This window comes from Papaver somniferum, chromosome 8, assembly GCF_003573695.1.
Source record: "Papaver somniferum cultivar HN1 chromosome 8, ASM357369v1, whole genome shotgun sequence".
In the NCBI taxonomy this organism is placed as follows: domain Eukaryota; kingdom Viridiplantae; phylum Streptophyta; class Magnoliopsida; order Ranunculales; family Papaveraceae; genus Papaver; species Papaver somniferum.
This window is the reverse complement of record NC_039365.1, coordinates 35,051,979-35,072,165: the sequence shown is the minus strand read 5'-3', so window position 1 is coordinate 35,072,165 and position 20,187 is coordinate 35,051,979. Positions and strand designations below refer to the sequence as shown.

Below are 20,187 nucleotides of genomic sequence, written 5' to 3'. Positions count from 1 at the left end.
ATAGTCTAACAATTGTATTACATCCCACTTAGCATTCAAGTTTGGCGGAAAATGAATGTTTCGACAAACTTCCTTCAAAGCAATACATCGTCTGAAGTTAATATGTCGCCTTGGAAATATTGAAGGTATGGCTTCCTCTTTGAAAGGTATATCTTTTTAAGTTGAAGATTTTTATAAAGAAAGTATTGTACTTGTGTACACAAACTTCCACATCATAGACTCTTTAGTGGTGCTCAAGTACTTCTGAGTTCAAAAGTTCAAATTAGAGTCGAATTGGTTTAATCAAAGTATGGTCAACTATTTGGTCAAGACCCGATCCATTGGGTTGACAAGGTCATGTTTAATGAATATAAACATATATGATCCATTATATATGAAATATTCAGGCTCATTGATAATAAGTGTGAAACTATTAGCATATGAGCCCAAAACATATTGTTAATCCTAAAAATTGAAAAAAAATATTCTTTCAACTTTTCTCATCGACAGACAAATGAATCATAGTCCGATCATGATGCTATTTTTACTGTGGATTCACCACAATGTTTAGAAAAACATATTAAATTTTCAAAGACATCCAACGGATAGATAAAAAGATATTTATTACGCCGTATAACTGTTTCAATTCACGTTTTTGTGGACACAGCAGGAAATATCACTTTGGAGTACTTTCCATTGCTGGATCTTTATGAAATTTTTACAGTATCTCCATGAGGATAACATATACCACATATAAAAATTACAGAATAATCCAACAGTTAAAATTATACGAAACTTAGGTTTTTCGACGCTGTTATAGTTAGGGTTTTCTAAACGAAGACAGTTTTACTAAAATCAGAATTTGGAGATTGCATCATATACCGATTTGATTGAAACTTTAATAGAGTAAATAACGACTAATTGGGTTGAACATATTTAATTTTCATGAAAATCTAATGGTTAAATCTATACGTTTGATAATCATGCTTTCGTGGAACCCTAATATATACTATGAAACGAAATTTCTTTGTTCAAATGAAATACCCGGGAACGCATCCATTCAAAAAAAAAAAAACCGATCCAATATAGCTCTGCGGTATAGCTTCGTGCATGATAACGTGTTGTAGTAGAATAATAGGGGAAAAAGGAAGAAGCAGAAAAGAGAAGGAATTCTAGTGATTAGCCTATTACATAGGTAAAGTACCCTTTATATACATGCAAAGAGAATCTCTTAGGCTTCTAATTGGGTCACACACCCATGATCCGTTGGCCCTACAACATGTTCATAATTTTTCGTCAAACGATGTATCTGTCATGTCCATGTTGGTGGCTACTATCTTGTTAGAGGGTTTCTTACTACTCCCTCCGTCTCCGATATAAAGGCGGAGAAGTAAAATCTTTTAATCCCTATAGATAGACATAAAAACAATTCCAATGTGATTTCTTCCATATTTACCCTTATTAAAGAGCATGATGTTAACAAATTTAATTAATGCTTTTAGTACTTCCCAAAAATAATTCCACTTTTCAATATTTTAGTGGGATAAAAACTCTTAATAAATCGAAATTTTTCATATTTCATAGATAAATGTATTGGAATTGATGAGGGTAAATCAGGGAACATTAGGAAAATTTAGAAAAACAAAAAAATTTCTTATTCAATTTCACTTTTCCGCCTATATATATGAGACGGAGTGAGTATTAGTTAGTGAACGTGTGTGTCACACATGTTTTAGAGTTGTGCCCTATTTAGTGGAGTCTGTAATTCCTCTTTCAGTTTATCGAAATAGAGATTGTTGAGTTTGTTCTTCTGCCTCCTTGGGATTTATCCCTTCAATCTTACAGAGTAGATCCTGTAGATTGATCCTGGTCACCCATTTGTAGTGTAAATCACTACAATTGGTATGAGAGACGGTCTTTCCTTGGATTGATCATGGATGATGGTAACAGATTTAAGGCTTTAGCTGAGCATTTAGCTACTTTTCTTCAAGTTCAAGAAGTAATTGCAAGGGATCTAAGAAATACACCATCTCATGTGTTTCTCGCCAGATGCAAGAAAATTTTAGTAGAAGAAACAAAGAACCCGTTGTTGCTCGAGCGTGAGATACATTTGAGTCGATATGTTAACGAGAATTGGGAATCAAATTCGTCAGAATTTTTTGACGAGAACTTCGAATTATTTGGATCTGTGTTGAAGAAAGTGACGCTGATTGAGAAAAAAATTGATGAAAACCTTGAAGGAGCTCCAATTGATTCAAATTCAGAAGGAAATGTCGTTCACAATTCTTTTGATGAAGATTTTATGGTGGATTTTCGAAGTAAAAGAGCCGCAACTCATGAGGTAAATAATTTCAATACCACAAATCTGAATTCTGAATTTCAGCAGTTGGGAGATCAAAAGTTAATCACAAATGATAATATTAATCAATTTACTTCTTATATATTCCAAATTCTCAAGGTATTTTTCAGCCTACACGTATCGCCAGTTACCTCTATATCTGTTGCTTTACCTAATTCTGATTCTAACTGTATGTTATTTGATCTTGGAAAATTCCTTGAAGTTATTAGAAGGTATTATTATCATGTTCGAAGTAATTCTGAATTCAATGGGAAATACGTTTATATGCTAGTTCTTCAACAAGGTTGGAATCCCAGTGATAACAGTGATTATTCTCTCGCGCAACTTAAAATGGATAAGGTGAATTACGAATTACTCGATGATGAATGTTTATTCCTTATCTTTGATTCTTCTCGTAGGGTAATTGATCGTGGAAAAGGATTCCAACTGATTATGGGGTATTTTTATTATGCCAGTTATTATGAATGTTGTTTTGGTACCATTACTTCTGGTCTGATTGTTCATATTGAGTCAATTTTCATGGATAACTGCAATGCAAATGTTGTTTATAAACTGATTATAGAATTCGGGTATGAGTTAGAACCGTTGATTTCGAACAAATGAGCTTATGTGTGTTGTTTCACTTAGTTCTGATTATGGTCGTATGTTTTTTGATCGTGGAAGAGAGTTTGAACTTAATAAAGGATTTACTTACATTGTCAAGGAATTTTATAAATTTTGTTTCCACATGAATACTTCTTGTACATTTGTGCTTAAGCCATGTTTGATTTTATTGGATAAACTTAATCCTGAGTTTGTTCATGAGCTACTTCTTCAAAATGGGTATTCATTTAAAATGTTATTTTAGAATCCAAATGCATTAGTGTGGGATAATACTAGTGCTAATGGTGACAGTAGTAAGATGTTTCCTCAAAGGTCTGAGAGAATCAAACTGGTGATACTTCTGCTAACATGGGTGGTTGGAATTGGTACATCACGTAGTTTGTTTGCGAACTTGTTTCTTCATGAGAAGATCCCCTGGACTAATTTCATGACTCACTTTCCGAAGTTATCACATCAATATAGTATCTCCAGTCGTGGTGGTGATTGAATGTTGTGGGATAGAGGAGTGAATGATTCTGGGAAAGATAACATGGTTGTAATTAATGCTGCAGTTGGAATAGCTAGGGCATTTGTAAAAATACTCCTAAGAGGAAATAAGTATTGTAACATATTTATTACTGGAATCGCAAAACCGTCTATCAACGAGAAGGCACCTGAACTTTTGGATCAAATGCATCATATTAACAGATGGGGTTTTAGTGGTGTTAATTTTTTAGTCTTACAGCCGAGGGTGTTTGACCGTGTCAAGGAGTTTCAGTACATGAGATACTCTTGCTTTGCTATGAAATTTCTTTTATCAAGATACACTGGGTTGTGTAGTTGGTGAATAGATCGCACTAAGTGATTCTAACAAGATGTTTGTCGAAACTTTGTGGAAAAGTGATATATCGAAGATTCTTGTGAGTATTTTAAGAGGTAATATTGGATTTCTTTCACTAAATATTGTAGATACAGTATGTCATTGGTTCTATACAGGGAAGCCTGGTAGTATTCTTCATTGTGTAACAATATTTAGAGCATCTAAGGTACTGGTTGGTAAATTGTTCTCACAAGAGTGGCTAGAGGTGTTGACTTCAGAAGATGGTCCCGTTAGACTCCATCATTATTCTCTTAGGGTGAATATGTTCGTTGTGGGGATTTATTGTCATAGTTGAGGAAGATTTTCTTCTCGCGCAGTCCTTTTTGTATACCTTCAGTGTACGATAGCCACAACAGTCGACAAAAGTCCAGGAAAAAAACCTTGATTTTTGGATCGTCTAGTTCCAGCACTCTTACGGATGTTTGGTATTTTGTGTGGCTCAAGAGGGGTTGCAGAGGAGTGGAAATTCATGAAGAGAGAGTGGGAGTCGCAGATACATCCACGAAAAATGATGGGGTTATTATCGATAGTTTAAGTGGTGTAAGCAGATTCTATGAGTGGTTCATGCAAATGCTTATGAAAGTTATTGGTTATGGGAGTTGGATTGCTTATGCGGATACAAGAAATTCAATCAGCTCAATTATTGCTATTGGCCGTGTGGGATGCCTCCGGATTCAGTTGTGGCAGGTGATGTTTTGGATCTTACAGAAATGCTCTACACATAATGTTATTTTAACTTCTCGTTCAACTAAATGTCACATCGCTATGGTCAGTATACTCAAGTTTGGAGAGGTAAGGGTAATTCGTGTCACTACCTTATGCGACTTTCCTGTACATTAAAGGCTATATACTTTTTAGAAGTTTTTGGCATGAGATATTCAACACAGTCGCTACTTACCTGCAAGTCAGCACAAGTCATCACTCAGCATTGGCAACAGAGTGTTTCCTCCTCTTATACTGTAGGATGTTTATATTTCTATGGTGAAATCATGAAAATAAATTTGAGAAGATCTATAGTGGATGTTTGGGGCAATTATTCCACCTTATTACCTACTAGTATGCCAAACTATTTAGATAAAAACAAAGACACAGTAAGGTCTTCGCACCAATTATACTCATGCGCTTATGGAGTCCTTATCCGAGAAGGAAACATGAAGATTTACTTTCATGACTCAACTGATAATGGACATCTAATCCTTATGTTTGAATGCACTTCTTATATGGTCGGTAGCTGTTCTGCTGTAGTTATTATTTGTGAGTTAAGTGGGAACAAAGCTATCAAGGCCCACCAATCCGTGAAGATGAAGAAAGTTCTGGGCTTGGGTGTTGAAGTCTATAAAATCCCATCTCCTATCGTGTTCAGAAGCTGCAACAAGAGTGTGAGTCGCTTCAACCGATCTCAATCCTTAATTTCCATCCTTGAGTACAAGGATGATTTGGAGGGTGGGTATTTGTCATGTCCCTGTTGGTGGCTACTATCTTGTTAGAGGGTGCCTTAGTATTAGTTAGTGAACGTGTGTGTCACACATGTTTTAAAGTTGTGCCCTATTTAGTGGAGTCTGTAATTCCTCTTTCAATTTATTGAAATAGAGATTGTTGAGTTTGTTCTTTCGCCTCCTTGGGATTTATCCCTTCAATCTTACAGAGTAGATCATGTAGATTGAGCCTGATCATCTATTTGTAGTGTAGATCACTACATTATCCAACATCGAACAATAATAACATATTCTTCCATAGAAAATACAGAGAGATGTACTCGGGTGCAGTATAGATGTGCTTGAGATGCACCATATTTAATAATGTTGAAACAAGCCTCGTAAACAAAAGGTTTGCCTTGAGTTTCCTCCCAAGTAACCAGAGTTGTTTGGATCACTTCAGCTTCAGTTACACCTATGAATTTATCTCGATCAATTTACCTTACCGTAGCAAGAAATGGCGTGAATTCAAGCTTAATTGATTGAAAACGAGCATACAATCGACGAGTATCTCAGTTTCCCGAGTTCCCCGTTAGTGAGACAAAAATGTGAAAATGTTCCCAAAAAGACATGTCTTGATCGTCCATGCCAACAGTTACCCTATTAAGAAAATAACATTTGCATATAGCTAGGTCCTTTTCTTCGGTAAACTTAGGACCACGAATTCTACCAGACATTTTTCTGTAGATTGAGAGATGATTAGTTATAGAAGAAAAAAAAAGGTGAAGAAGATGATGGGAAGATATGAATTTATAGGATAAGAAAAATAGAGGTGTTGGAAATATAGACGTTGGAGGTCAAAGTAAATCCGCATGGCTTTATTTAGACCGCTCATTGGAATTACCAACGACTATTTACAAAATTCTCAACCAAACCAGCATATTTATTTCTCAACATCCATCATGTTTTAAAAAGGAAAAGCAAAGAAAATATTATGTGTCAAAGCAAAAGAGGTTTGTCCATTATGTTTCATGGACAACCACAGTTTAACGCAATTACCCTGGATATATACAAAGTATCCGCGGGAAGGTTGTTCACGCATCAAAATGGTGATTGAATCACAACCGGAAAAGCTCAGTTATTTGCAATATCAATATCTCAATTGTCCAGGGGAACCACATATGCTAGATGATGCTATGAAGGTTAAAGAAGAAGAAGAAAAGTTTGCAACACTCTGCAGAAACTTCAAACTTAAAACCAAATTAAATAATGAGTTATTACACTGCAAGAGCTATGGAGATCGAGATCACGAATACAAACATTGTCCATAGAGAATTAATGGATGCTCAAAGCCAGGTTGCACGACTTTTATGCATTTATGCACTTCTACAGAATAAGACACATATGGAAGGCATTTCTGGAAATGTCCTAGGTGTTTTTTGGTGGAGTGGGATGATTTAAGTGTAGGAACTTATCGATTCACCATGCTATTATGTTGTGCTATTATTATCTAACCAAATATGTTAATATCTTCACATTTGAACAATCAATATCATAACTAATTTAAACCTTTCTTATAAATAAAAACATACTACATTGGATTAAACAATTACATCATACATGGGAATAAAGGAAATACATTAGTTTAAAACAACTACTACATAACCGTCAATTTTTCGTCCTCATTTAATGGCCGGAGGGTGGAATTCCTAGGGCAATGTAGGAATCAAATCTATTGAGCACCCTAAGGATGTTGAAACAAGCTTGGAAGGCGAAAGGTCCGCCGTGAGATACTGCCAACATATGCCAGTGTTCTGGGTTCCACTTCGTTTTCAGCTTAACCATCGAGTTTATTTTGTTTATGTACTAGTAGACCTACAAATCCCGATACATGACGACTAATTACTCAAAAACGAAAAGTCAATCCGTGATAATCATGCCTATAAATGTTCCGCGTTTCAGCAACGAACATTCTATAAACTTTCTCCCAGAAAGACAACGTCGATACTGCTACATTCCTATCGACGACATCTTGTGTGTGAAAAACAAAGGATTTACAAATATCTAAATCATCTTGTTGAGTGAATCTAGTACCACAAACTCTTAGAAACATTTTTTGTAAATGATTTTTGATTGAAAAGTGAAAAAGCGGGGGGTCTAACAACACCACCCAATATTTCGCTTAGCAATCTGTATGGACTAACTCCGAAATACTTTCTAGAGAATCAACTAGATAGTCAGACTCAATCTAGGTAAAATTATCTCAAGGAGTTAATATCTTTCTCTTGTTTTGATTTACTCAAGCTAATAGAAATCAGCGAATCTTTAATCAAACACAAGGAATAATTTGGATGGTACAGAAGACCAATATCCAAGGATCAATCAATGACAATCAACAATCAAAGGTTGAATTACTCTAATTGATGATCTAACGCACAACCTGTATTATTTCAATTATAAAGATAAAACAATATAATGTGGAAATTGAAATAACACAGACACCAGAAATTTTGTTAACGAGGAAACCGCAAATGTAGAAAAACCCCGAGACCTAGTCCAGATTGAAGACACACTGTATTAAGCCGTTACAGACACTAGACTACTCCAAGCTAACTTCGGACTGGACTGTAGTTGAACCCCAATCAATCTCCCACTGATCCAAGGTACAGTTATACTCCTGCTCCTCTGATACCATCAAGATACTGCGCACTTGATTCCCTTAGCTGATCTCACCCACAACTAAGAGTTGCTACGACCCAAAGTCGCAGGCTTTGACAATAAACAAATCTGTCTCACACTGACAAGTCTATCAAAGGATCAATCTGTCTCCCACAGATAAACCCTAAAGGTTTTGTTCCGTATTTTGATAATAATCAAGGTGAACAGGAGCCAATTGATAATCCGGTCTTATATTACCGAAGAACAACCTAGAGTTATCAATGACCTCACAACAATCTTAATCATATGGTAGCGAAACAAGATGTTGTGGAATCACAAACAATGAGACGAAGATATCAATCTCAAGCCAATCAATCTAATTGTACTCGTACGATAGAAGATGCAAGATCATATCATACAACTACGATAAAAGTAGTATCGGTCTGGCTTCACAATCCCAATGAAGTCTTTAAGTCGTTAACCTGGTTTTAGAAGAACAAAACCAAAGGTTAAAGGAGAATCGACTCTAGCATGCAAACTAGTATCACACGCAAGGTGTGGGGATTAGTTTTGCACATTACTAGATGTCTCCTTTATATAATCTTTCAAATCAGGGTTTGCAATCAATGTTAGCTTAGTAACAAAGCATTCAATATTCACCATTAGATGAAAATCTGATTTAGATTCAAGCTAATATTTCTCAACCGTTAGATCAAAAACTTAGCTTGTTACAAACACTTGACAATGCACGCTTCTAGGTTTGTTAACTGTACCCAAACGTATGCACTTGTTGGTTCAACAATAGTTAGCCAAAAGGTTAGCCATATGAGCATTTCATATCAACCATGTTCTTCTTCACCATAACTAGTTCAAATGACTTCATATGAAATAGTTAGAGAGTTGTTCAATTGCAAGGAAATCTTATGTGCTACATAAGACATAATTTAAGCAAAGATGATTTGATTCACTTAAATCCGTTCATGAACTTTTACATCCACGGTTTGCAAACTGATTCCTTAGTCTTTTTAAGTTTAAGTTTAGAAATCATCTTCAGATATATAACCTTCTCAAATTCGCAGACTAGGTTCGCGGACTTAAGTTACCGGGCAGAGTTTACAGATTCCAGCAGAAATTCTCGGGCATGAGAACTTCGCCGGTTCGTGGACTGGGTTCGCGGACTGATTTCGTGGACTTAGCTTCACGCAAGTATTTTGTCAACTCCAGCATAAATTCTCGGGTTTGAGAACTTCGACAGTTCGCGGACTGAGTTCGCGGACTTGGCTCACGTCATTCTTCCGGTTCTCTTGATCAACAAAGTTCGCAAACTTTGGTTAAAGGAATAGGACTTATACATAAATGTGTTTCCACAACAATGCTTATGTCCACCATTGGTTATGTAATCTAAACTCTCATTTCAATCATTGAAACATTCTTAGAGGACGCTATATAGTTGTTACACCATTTCTCGTCAAAGAAATTTTCAAGATGATTGAAACATATCATGACATTCGTCACATGGTAAAGATAAACTTGATCGAAGCGAAAAGCTTACCAACACATATTTCGAGATATAGATAGGCGAGGTATACTCGGCTCGAAATACCAAATGTGTATAATCCAAGTCTATATATATAGCATACGACTTCTTGTCTCAAAGAGTGGGATATAGAGTAGATAGACTTTTGAGATAAGTTCAATTCTTCACATACCTTTTTATCGAGAAGTTCCACCGGTTCCTTGAGTAGTTCTTCTACTTGTATGATGAATCGCCGTGAAGTCCTTGAGCTCAAGTAAACTTTATATCCTAGTCTGAGACTTAGCTATAATAGACTAGAAATCAATACTTATAGTTTTGACCACTAACATTGACAAACATGCTTTAGATAGCAACGCATGCGAGTTCGACCGAGCAATTCTCTAACAATCTCCCCTTTTGTCAATTTTAGTGACAAAACTATCAATACATATGGAATACAAAAAATATAAAGAAACTTTAGTAGCTCCTATTCCACATGTCTAATCTTCAACATTCCTCGAAATCTTCGTCACTTCCAAGTACTCCAATGATCCCAAAGGTTGTAAGTTTAGCATCACCGATGTTGAAGATCCGTAGCTATAATAATGAGAAAGCATCGGTCTCGATCATTGTTATACAGTGTCATAGTATTATTACACAGCGTCAAAGTTCAATTGTATCATAACTTCAACAATAATACTATGGTGATATGTATCACACCTACTTAGTCAATACTCCATCTCACATGGAAACCACTCTCCCTTACATAATGATCCAAAAACCATATGTATTTGTAATATGAACTACATATTAATTCTCCCCCTTTTTGTCAATAAAATTGGCGAAGGTACAAGAACGGGATCATAATGAAATTTTCGAGAGAGACATTTCATGACAAAAGGAAAAAAATACATACCAAATAATTTAGATCCAATCATAAAGCCGAAGCTAAATGCATTCATCAAGGAGTTTAAAGATACAAGATAACTCCTCTAAAATTCCACAGCCGCACACCCCTTAAGATATGACCATTAAGCACAAGTTCAAAAGAACTCTCCCCCATTTGATGTCATTCCCGAAAGCACAACAAAAGCGACCTTAATTTCAAAAGAAAAGAAGGACTTTGAAACAAAAATGACACTAACAAGAAAAAAACAACTCTACAGAAACTGAACTGGAGTAAACTTACTGGAGTTTCAAACTCAATTGCCCAAAAGATATAGATAAGCATAGGGGAAAGAGTTATAGAAACGTTTAATGAACCAAAACAACACCAATAGACTGCCGAAAGTGTTGGAACGTAGCAGTGTCTAATAATTTGGCAGCCAATTGTTGTTCGGAAGGCACAAATTCCATACTTATGATACCATTTTCATAGAGATCACGAATAAAATGGTACCTTATGTCAATGTGCTTTGTTCTTGAGTGACCAACAAGATTCTCAGTGATTCGTATCGCACTAGAGCTATCACAAAATATCTTCATTATTCCATCATCAACTCCATAATCAGCTAGCATTTTTTTCATCCATAGGAGTTGAGTACAACATGATCCGGCAGCAATATACTCTGCCTCACATGTAGACAGGGATTGAGAATTTTGCTTCTTGCTATGCCAAGCTACAAGATTCAGTCCTACATAGTAGAAACCCCCTGATGTACTCTTTCTGTCTTCTACACATCCTGCCCAATCGGCATATGAATAAGCAGATAAATCAGTGTTAGTATCAAAAGTGTAAGATAAACCATACCCGACAGTGTGATTAATATACTGAATGATCCTTTTTGCAGCTGCAAGATGAGACTCTTTTGGATTTGCCTGAAACCTGACACAACAACCAACACGAAATATCAGGTCTAGTTGCTGTAAGATACAAAAGGCTACCAATAATAGATCGATACAAATTTTGATCCACTTTTACTCATTTCTCATCTCTAAGTAGTTTACCAGTAGTGGGCATAGGTGTTAATTTTGGAGAAGACTTATTCAGGCCGAACCTTGTCACAAGATCTCGAGCATACTTTTCTTGGGATAAGTAAATTCCATCTTTATGTTGTTGAATTTGTAATCCTAAGAAGAATTTTAATTCACCAACATTGCTCATTTAAAATTCTTTAGCAAGAGAAACTTGGAAGTCCTTTGCAAAATTTTCAGAAGTTGATCCATAGATGATATCATCTACATAGATTTGAGCAATGACCACATCTTTCCCACTCCATTTGGTAAACAAGGTTTTATCAGCTCCGCCTCTTGAAAAACCTTTTCTAATCAGAGAAGTGGTAAGTTTTTCAAACCAGGCTCTATGTGCTTGTTTCAACCCATACAACGCCTTTTTTAGTTTTAACACATGATCTGGGAAATCAGGGTTTTCAAACCCCTTAGGTTGAGCGACATAGACTTCCTCCTTTAAAATTCCGTTGAGGAACGCGGATTTTATATCCATTTGAAACAGCTTAACCTTAAGAAAACAAGCATGAACTAACAAAATACGAATGGAATCAAGGCGTGCTACAGGAGCAAAGGTCTCGTCAAAGTCAATCCCTTCAATCTGTGAATATCCTTGAGCGACAAGCCTAGTTTTGTTTCTGACAATCGTGCCAAATTCATCAGACTTATTCTTGAATATCCATTTGGTATCAACAATATTGATATTAATGGGACAAGGTACAAGTTCCCACACATCTTGTCTTTGAAATTGATTTAACTCTTCATGCATTGCATTCACCCAAAAGGGATCGTTCAGAGCTTCATCAATATTCCTTGGTTCTACTTGTGAAAGATAACACCCAAAATTGCACATATTTTAAAGTTGTCCTCTTGTTTTGGCTGTAGAATCTCTTCCTCCAATAATACTGTTGGGATCATGATTAGTTGAACCCAGAGATGTCGTGGAGGGACACGTTCTTGTTCGTCAGGAATGGCTTGATCAGTGCTCTTTTCCTCGTCACTAGAAATATCAGGATCAGTAACCGTTGGGATAACTTCAACTGATTCTGGAATTTCTTTGACTTTCTCAATTATCTCGACTGGAGGAAATTCAACAGGAGGATTATCATGTCGGAAGTTACTAATGTCGTCGATGATAACATTAGAAAATTCCATCATGACTTGTGTTCTGAGATTAAATACTCGAAAACCACGACTATCAGAAGCATAGCCAAGAAAGATACCTTCATCACTTTTGGTGTCGAATTTCCCTTTCTGTTCTCGATCTTTCAGAATATAGCACTTACTTCCAAACACCCTGAGATAGCATAGGTTGGGTTTCCTTCTGTACGACAACTCATAAGGAGTGTTAATGGTTTTATACCGTAAATACACACGGTTGATCAAATAATATGCTGTAAAAACAACTTCTCCCCAAAATCTTAATGGTAAGTTTTTGTTATGGAGCATTACCCTGGCCATTTCCTGAATATTCATATTCTTTCTTTCAGCAACTCCATTAGCTTGAGGAGTGATAGGTGGTGAGTATTATTGAATGATCCCCAGTTCGTCACAGAATTCAAATACTTTGGTGTCTTTGAATTCGGTTCCACGATCGCTTCTAATTTTCTCTAGTTTGCGACCTTGTTCGTTCTGGATCTTTTTGACAATAATCTTGAATTCACCAAGAGTTTCATTCTTATGAGATAGAAATGCAACCCAAGTGAATCTGGTGTAATCATCTACCATAACTAAAGCATTCTTCTTACCAGTAACAGTGGGTTGTTGAACTGGTCCAAAGAGATCCATATGAATTAAATCAAGTGGAGCTTTAGTGAGAATATCTCAAGATGATTTATGGTGAACTTTCGTTTGCTTACCCTTTTGACAGGCACCACATACACCTTCAATCTTTGCATTGATTTTGGGAATGCCTCTAACAAGTTCTTTGTTAATGATCTTAGTTAGAAGACGATAATTGATGTGACCAAAACGCTCATGCCAAAGATGTGTAGACTCCACCTTAGTCAAATTGCAATGGTTGCTAAACTGAGTATCAAGTAGATAATAGTTGTTTTTACCACGAGTTCCTTGACAAATTACTTTCCCAGTTTTGTATACAATGTCACATCCATTTGCATTGAATACAACTCGATGGACTTTGTACAAATTTGACTAATATAAAGAAGATTAGCAGTCGTACCTTTTACGTATACTACATCATGGATTTATGGAACACCGGGAAGTTTGATCGTTCCATTCTTGCTGATGTAGCAACAACTCCATTCTCCAAATGTTACATGACCTCCTTCATAGTCAGTAGATGAAACAAACCATGTGAGATCACCTGTCATATGTTTACTACACCCACTATCAAGAAACCATTGAAAAGGAGACGTAGATCTTAAAGCAGAGGCACCCATACTATTAGTACTTCTCTGTTTAGAGTTTCCTGATAGTTTTGTATGTCCTTTCAGAGTATTAAAAAGTTGTTTAGTTTTCTTACAAAGATTACTTGCAACATTCAGACTCTTTTGAAATGACATACAAACTTGTTGAAGATGATTGGAAGAATCACAACAACAATACGAGCCAAAACCTTGACGTTTGTCTGAGTGGTTCCTAGTCATATCAGTTTTCACAACAACCGATCGTTGATTGCTATCTGATTTACGACTATTCTTTAAAGAGGAACAACTGGAGTTTCTCAGATTTACCAAGGTACTATTACCAGATATCAGAACCTTAAGAATTGCAATTTCTACAATAAGACCAGAGTTAATCAGGATTTGTTCATCCTACCCTTTTTGAAGAGTAGCCAGTTTATTAGGCTTTTTTCTACGGTTGGTTTTTCAACCTGGTGAAGCGTCAATTGAGACTTTATGGTCCATATAGTTAGATCGCTACAAACACAGACTTTTGAGGTCTTGAACGTGTTTTCCTGCTCTGATACCAATTGAAAAAGCGGGGGTCTAACAACACCACCCAATATTTCGCTTAGAAATCTGTATGGACTAACTCCGAAATACTTTCTAGAGAATCAACTAGACAGTCAGACTCAATCTAGGTAAAAGTATCTCAAGGAGTTAGTATCTTTCTATTTTTTTGATTTACTCAAGCTAATAGAAATCAACGAGTCTTTAATCAAACACAAGGAATAACTTGGATGGTACCGAAGACCAATATCCAAGGATCAATCAATGACAATCAACAACCAAAGGTTGGATTACTCTAATTAATGATCTAACGCACAACTTGTATTATTTCAATTATAAAGATAAAACAATATAATGCGGAAATTGAAATAACACAGACACCAGAAATTATGTTAACGAGGAAACCGCAAATGCAGAAAAACCCCGGGACCTAGTTCAGATTGAACACACACTGTATTAAGCCGCTACAGACACTAGCCTACTCCAAGCTAACTTCGGACTGGACTATAGTTGAACCCTAATCAATCTTCCGCTGATCCAAGGTATAGTTATACTCCTACGCCTCTGATCCCGGTAGGATACTGCACACTTGATTCCCTTAGCTGATCTCACCCACAACTAAGAGTTGCTATGACCCAAAATCGCAGGGTTTGACAATAAACAAATCTGTCTCACACAGACAAGTCTATCAAAGGATAAATCTGTCTCCCACAGATAAACCCTAAAGGTTTTGTTCCGTATTTTGATAATAATCAAGGTGAACAGGAACCAATTGATAATCCGGTCTTATATTCCCAAAGAACGGCCTAGAGTTATTAATCACCTCAAAACAGTCTTAATCGTATGGTAGCGAAACAAGATGTTGCGAAATCACAAACAATGAGACGAAGATTCTTGTGATTACTTTTTATATCTTGCCTATCGGAGATATCAATCTCAAGCCAATCAATCTGATTGTACTCGTACGATAGAAGATGCAAAATCATATCACACAACTAAGATAAAAGTAGTATAGGTCTGGCTTCACAATCCCAATGAAGTCTTTGAGTCGTTAACCTGTTTTTAGAAGAAGAAAACCAAAGGTTAAAGGAGAATCGACTCTAGCACGCAAACTAGTATCACACGTAAACTGTGGGGATTAGTTTTGCACAATACTAGATGTCTCATTTATATAGTCTTTCAAATCAGGGTTTGCAATCAATGTTAGCTTAATAACAAAGTATTCAATATTCACTATTAGATGAAAACCTGATTTAGATTCAAGCTAATATTTCTCAACCGTTAGATTGAAAAATTAGCTTGTTACACACATTTGACAATGCACGCTTCTAGGTTTGTTAACCATACCCAATCGTATGCACTTGTTGGTTCAACAATAGTTAACCAAAAGGTTAGCCATATGAACATTTCATATCAACCATGTTCTTCTTCACCATAACTAGTTCAAATGACTTCATATGAAATAGTTAGAGAGTTGTTCAATTGCAAGGAAATCTTATGTACTACACAAGACACAATTGAAGGAAAGATGATTTGATTCACTTGAATCGGTTCATGAACTTTTATAGCCACGGTTTGCAAACTGCATTCATTAGTCTTTTTAAGTTTAAGTTTAGAAATCATCTTCATATATATAACCTTCTCAAGTTCGCAGACTAGGTTTGCGGACTTAAGTTACCGGGCAGAGTTTACAAACTCTAGCAGAAATTATCGGGTATGAGAACTTCGCCGATTCACGGACTGGGTTCGCGGACTGAGTTCGCGGACTTAGCTTCACGCAAGTAGTTTGTCAACTCCAGCAGAAATTCTCGGGTTTGAGAACTTCGGCAGTTCGCGGACTTGGCTCACACCATTCTCCCGGTTCTCTTGATTAACAAAGTTCGCAAACTTTGGTTCAAGGAATAGGACTTATACATAAATGTGTTTCCACAACAATGCTTATGTCCACCATTGGTTATGTAATCTAAACTCTCATTTCAATCATTGAAACATTCTTAAAGGACGTTATATAGTTGTTACACCATTTCTCGTCAAAGAAATTTTCAAGATGATTGAAACATATCATGAATTTCGTCACATGGTAAATATAAACTTGATCGAAGCGAAAAGCTTACCAACACATATTTAGAGATATAGATAGGCGAGGTATACTCAGCTCGAAATACCAAATGTGTATAATCCAAGTCTATATGTATAGCATACAACTTCTTGTCTCAAAGAGTAGGAGATAGAGTAGATAGACTTTTGAGTGATAGATAAGTCCAATTCTTCACATACCTTTTTGTCGAGAAGTTCCACCGGTTCCTTGAGTAGTTATTCTACTTGTATGATGAATCACCATGAAGTCCTTGTGCTCAACTATACTTTCTATCCTAGTCCGAGACTTAGCTATAATAGAAATCAAGACTTATAGTTTTGATCACTAACATCGACAAACATGCTTGAGATAGCAATGCATGCGAATTCGACCGAGCAATGCTCTAACAAAAAGATTTATATTTTGTAGAATGTGTGAATTTGGAGTTGAAATGACAAGTATTTATAGAACTCAAATTTCTAGTCATTAGATGAACATAATTTACAGTCGTTCAAATATATCCATTAGCGGTTTGACATCCCTCGCTGACGGTTTATTATCATACACTGAAAATTTGTGACCAAATGCTGACGGATTATCTGAATCCGCGTGGTTTGTGTGAAGCCGCTGGCGGGTGTGCTCCATCCACGCGGTATGTGTGAATCCACTGGTGGATGTGCTCTGTCCACGGGGTTCTTCATTAAACGCACGGTTAATGATTGTCCTTACTCAACAAACTTACAAATTTGTTGATTTGGCCATCTATTTTTCATGTTTGTTGAGTCCATAGTAGGAGAAAAATGTTTGTTGTCCAACCTGACTTCTTTGTTTTCTTTGATGCCCTAAATTTATGTGATGGAATGGAAATCATAGTTCTTAAAATCTTACGATTCACGATTTTGAATCTTACGATTCGCTTCAAAATTTTCCACATTGATTCAAACATTAACTATGAATCGATTTGACAATGAATCTTACGATTCACATTTTGACTCGTGCGATTTGCACCGATTTAGAAGTTTGACAAATCTAAATTTGTTCTTTCTATGTGATTTTTATTAAAAATAGATATTTTGAGACATTTTGACTCGTACTATAGCACAATATTAGGATTCAAGATCCATGTCTACCTAATTAAGTGTTCAACTACTGATCTGAACACTAAGTTGTGTTATGCATTCTTCATAAATCATATTTACTAATAACGTGTATTTAAACTTATTAATCTATAACTCTAATATGCATATATGCATTTAAAGATTTATCATGAATCTTACATTCACGATTCAACATGCGATTCGATCCTTAAAAATCAAAAACGATATGCGTAGCGATTCACGATTTAACAACCTTAACCAACCATCCTCAAAACCTCATAAACTTAAAACAATATGAGGATAACTAGATGGAAATGGACGGGGGAATTGATGGACATGAAGACGGACAAGATCTTACGTCATCGGAAATCAATCAAGGTGCTATCCAGGTACTCATCAAATCTAAAACTCTTTTTTCAGTTCCACCTTATCTTTGTTTAATCTCTCTAGCCTTTCAATTTTCTTTAATTATCTCATTTGTACAATTCCCAATCTAGGGTTTCCTTTTTCAATTTTATTTGTGAATGTAATTCTTCTGTTTTAGATTTGTTAAATTTGTTTGCATTAATTTATTCCCTTGCTGGATTGTGGTTGAGATTATATCACACGTGAAGCATTTATGGTAAACACGAAACTGTACTCAAAAACCCACTTATCTCTTGAGAACCACTTCAACTAGTTTTATTAGTGGTACACATAGTATGCATTCCATCTTCGGTTGCATTAGAATATATTGTTGTCAAGTATATCTGAAATCTTTGTGTGTTACCATCAGTTTTGTCTTTCATCTAAATTTTATATCATGAGAGTCTTATCTTGGAATTGTCAAGAATAAGGGAATCCTAATACTAGAACCTCTATAAGGAATATAATTAGATCTCAAAACCCTGACATAATTTTCTTGTGTGAGAAAAAAATGGTAATCCAAAAATTAAACAATATCTAAATAGCTTTAACTACCCTTTCAATTGGTATCATGCCTCTAAGGAACTGTCAGGTGGCATTTCCCTCTTATGGGAAAGTGGATTTCAACTAGATATTGTTCATAATACAGATAAGATGATTAATGCAATAATTTTTTTATTTAGCAATTGGTCATACTCAGCAGTAGACATGCTATCATTGTGAAGTTTGTTAGCAATTGTCGTATACTTTTCTTCATAATGCCAACTTAAAAATAGTGAGGGCATATATTGTTGGTTGTTTACGCAAAATGAATTTTTTTGTTTAGCTAAAGTTTAAACCCATGCCCTTCTCCTCATTGGTTTAGTATGCTTCACTTCTATTTAAGCAGTTACTATTCTGCCACCTTTTTGGCATGGGTTTGCAGAATCACAGCTAATTTTCCTGCCAAAATCAATACACAATTTTTTCACAACTTCAATGTCAAGGTGCTCCAGTTAGAGTTTTAAAATTTTCCCTACGCCATCTTTAGGCAAGTGCATTAGCTTACAAATTTTAATGCATGACCGCATGAAAAAAACTTTGTGTGGAATATAAAATTATACGTAACCACGAGGGCCTTGACGACTGTGTTCATGGGACTCGATAAAACCAAGATCCAAGAACTTTACCTAGTATGTATATGTCGAAGATAGGAAGTTTAAAAGATAAACGTTATACCTCGTAATTCAATATACCATATGAAAGTATTCAACAAATGGTATATACTTCCTTAACATTTTGATCATAATAATATGACCAAGTCTAATACTAGAGCACACATAGGATTGTAAATAAGTGCGAGGATGAATTAGCTAAGTATGACCGTAAAATGGGTGTGATCAATTATTGGATAAATCAATAATTATTAGTATGATGCACGACATGTATGGGAATTTAGTCCTGAAAAATAGGTCATTGTAGATCTCCGAATATATTATGTTATGTGATACCAGCGAATTCCACAAATGTGTGTATATGTATGGGAAAAACAATAGCGTTTAAGTATCTCAAAATGTTCCGTAAATGGTGCAACTTTCTTATGCAAACCTATTCAGATAAATGTTGATAGAATCATCGTCGAACAACTAGGGATTTTATAGGAATGCTATGTAGTCTTAATTGCATGCATTGTACGTGGCATTCATGTTTTGTTGAGGATTTGAGAATAACAATTTTTGACTAGCGATTCATACTCCTAGTCTAGTTTATTTGGATACTTATAAATTGATACAGTTATTCAGGTAAATAGGTTAAATGTCTTTGTCAATAAATATTTATTTTTATTTTTTTCTTGATACTCCAATCCAACACAGTTAAAGTATCTCCAATGGAGAGTGGATTTTTTTCTCATTACACATAGGATTTTAGACCCTTATTTAGCATAAACACATCTTCAATACCACGGTTCTAAAAACTAGGAGAGATGAGATGCTAAATATGAAGGTGTTAGAGAAAGTCTTAACGACACCTTCGGTTAGACCTCCATGTCATTTTTTTGACTATTTTTTTATTATTATTTTAAATAAAATATTTTAAACTAATAGATAGAAAGAATTCCTTATACACATGCCAAATCCTAAATGTAAGACCCCATGATTTGTTAAAAGGGGAAATTAGGCTAATACATATTTATTGTCAGGCCCAAAACATTTTTGGGTTTCAGTGATGTTGAAAGTTGATTTTGGTTTAGGTCACACCCGTCCTAGTACACCAAATGACCTCAATTTCTAGGAATAGTAAGAGAGAGGGTTTCCTTTCCATTGTACTTTGTCCTTTCTTATATAGACTTTCCTAAAAGTCCCTCTTTTTATGACATC

General features: G+C 35.6%; 1 protein-coding gene across 1 annotated transcript; it reads left to right on the top strand.

Moving 5' to 3' along the window:
- The first annotated feature begins 1,775 nt into the window (after positions 1-1,775).
- LOC113305792 lies at positions 1,776-5,404 on the top strand. Its single transcript, XM_026554793.1, has 2 exons — positions 1,776-2,320; positions 2,541-5,404. Exons 1-2 carry the CDS (start codon positions 1,913-1,915, stop codon positions 2,607-2,609), a joined length of 477 nt encoding a protein of 158 aa, XP_026410578.1. The 5' UTR covers positions 1,776-1,912; the 3' UTR covers positions 2,610-5,404.
- The last annotated feature ends 14,783 nt before the right edge of the window (positions 5,405-20,187 follow it).